General features: G+C 36.2%; 1 protein-coding gene across 1 annotated transcript; it reads right to left on the bottom strand.

Annotated features, from left to right (window-relative positions):
• Nucleotides 1-607: 607 nt before the first annotated feature.
• Nucleotides 608-2156, bottom strand: LOC146739397 (uncharacterized). Its single transcript, XM_085502759.1, has 4 exons — nt 1868-2156; nt 1243-1609; nt 958-1037; nt 608-765 (listed from the first exon to the last, which is right to left on the bottom strand). The coding sequence occupies exons 1-4, from the start codon at nt 2154-2156 to the stop codon at nt 743-745; spliced, it is 759 nt and encodes a 252-aa protein (XP_085358885.1). The 3' UTR covers nt 608-742.
• Between the last annotated feature and the right edge of the window lie 207 nt (nt 2157-2363).

Here is a 2363-nt window from a genome sequence, read left to right on the forward strand (position 1 = left end):
CCCATGGCTGTAGACTGACGTGGTGGACGTATCAACTCTCAGCACAATAACGCTAAGATAAACAACTGAAAACTGAGAACAACCGATAATATGATTGCTCATAAGGATCGATACAAATCCGCTCTAAATAGGTAATTTTCCGTTCAACTGCGTGATCTCGCTTATTGCGTGTTCGAAACGAACCGAGCGTCTGCAGCAAAAATCGAAAAATTTAATTTTGAACCAGTTTTTTTTTTCCGTACCTCAAAGTCGAAAGGTCGATTTTTGACAGGGAAATGTTACATTTAGTTTTCTTTACTTCATCGAAATTCACCATCATCAAATTTATACAGCACATTATTAAGCGTGGAAATACCCCCAGAATCCATTGTCGAATCTGGCGCCAGGTTTGACGCGATTTCTACGACGCTATGACCTTTGTTTATCCTGGTTTGACGTTCAATTTCAAGTATAACACTGGATCTCGCAGAGAGTGGGGAATGGTCTATAAGGTAAAACAGCGGGAACATGAATATCTTCTCTCTCAAGCACACAAATAAACGAAAAGGTAATAAATATATGCAAATACACACATGCACACAAATAAATATTCACAGGGCGTCATACGTCATTTGATGAATGATGACTTTAATTATGATGTAATGTGGCGCTAATTTACATATCAATGATATTTTAAATAATTACTTATCGCCGTCTATAATTGTTACTTTTTATAAACCATATGGTGGTGTGACGTCGTCTTCTATGGACTTGCGCAGTATCCAGCTGGAGATAAAATGTAAATTTTATAATCAGATAGACGAAATGGGGAGACACGATCTACTATAATATCACATCATATTGTTCTGAGCAACAACAAAAAAACTCTCAAAATTGTTTCCGTCTTGCCTGTTAAATAGGGAAAAAACAGTTGAATCTATTTTGATCTGATAGTTAATCATGTTATGATAAGCTTACGAACTTCACAAATGAAAGCCTTTTTATCTGTACAGCACACATCATCCATTTTGAAGGTAGGGTCTTTTTTTGGTCGTTTCCTATGTATAAAAATATAATGCATGAAGTAATAAACGAACCAATACTCATAAGTTACGCGTTTCGTTTTGTCCTAATAAAGTGACTTGGTAAGATTACAGAGTACGCCACGTACGTCACGAAGTGTTTAGCTGAATAACACTTTATGGAAAATGTTTGAATAAAACACAGATTGCAAGCAGAATATCGAAATTAGAATCAACGTACCACAGTTGACAACAATCCTGGTCCCCATCTTTTGCATCGCAATTACCGGTATATTTGTTGTTTGGATATGAATACCAGGCACTGTCAGGCACATTAACCTTCTCTCCATTCAACCATACGTATATGCCTTCATTTTCCTCCTCGTGACATCCAATCCAGTAGCCTTTCCCTTTTGGGTCGGACAATCCCGGAACATTCTTTATGAAATTTCTCACCGAGTTTCGTACACTGTTAGATTCTAAATTAGCTAAACCGGCAACAAAGCCTCTCGGAGCGAAGAGGTCATTGCATTGTGTATCTGCGTCGTGCCACTTCAGGGAGCCTTGCCAAACCATTTTATATAAATTGTCACCAATACATAGTTCGTCTAGTATAAATGAAAATAAAATCAGTACTGTTACAAATTCACGTAATACAAATTAAAATTGCAATTATTTATCTAGGGGTTAATATTTTGAATACAATCGGTTCTAAGTCACGTCATACTATCGTACCTCATACTATGAATCTATTGAATCAGTTTATCATAAAACAATCCACAATACATGGAATTAAGCAAGTCATTAATTTAACTGGTATCCCATGCTACTACAAACTATTAATGCAAAATGTGTACCCTGCTTACCATTTTCCAATGGCAACGGGCAACACAATCGAATCTTGTAGTTCATACAAGGGGACACATTGTCTTCATGAAAGCATATCAAGCCATCGGGTAAATCACAGTGTACGGTCTGTCCAGTTTCGTACGATAGTGTAAACAAGCACTGTACGACACTCAATACTGCTAGGGGTTTCGCAGAAATCATAGAGACTACGAAGATCAGGAAGGTATTCAAATTCACCAATTGCAGGGTTAACAAGACCACCATTTTTGTTATCCATCCACTGTGTCCAATTCCTACACTCTTCATTTTGAAAGGAATATTAAATTAAAGATATATTTTAAAACTTGTTCTCAAAGCGGAAGGATAAGAGCGAAACAAAATTGTTAGTTTAAAGTAAATCAATTTCATAAACAAGTTATTACCACAGATGATATTTTTTGACTAGATACAACAGGAAATGTCACATCAAATAATTTCACATTTATTATATATCAAGTTCTAAAGCACACTCAC

This window comes from Saccoglossus kowalevskii, chromosome 8, assembly GCF_978046115.1.
Source record: "Saccoglossus kowalevskii chromosome 8, keSacKowa6.1, whole genome shotgun sequence".
Classification (NCBI taxonomy): domain Eukaryota; kingdom Metazoa; phylum Hemichordata; class Enteropneusta; family Harrimaniidae; genus Saccoglossus; species Saccoglossus kowalevskii.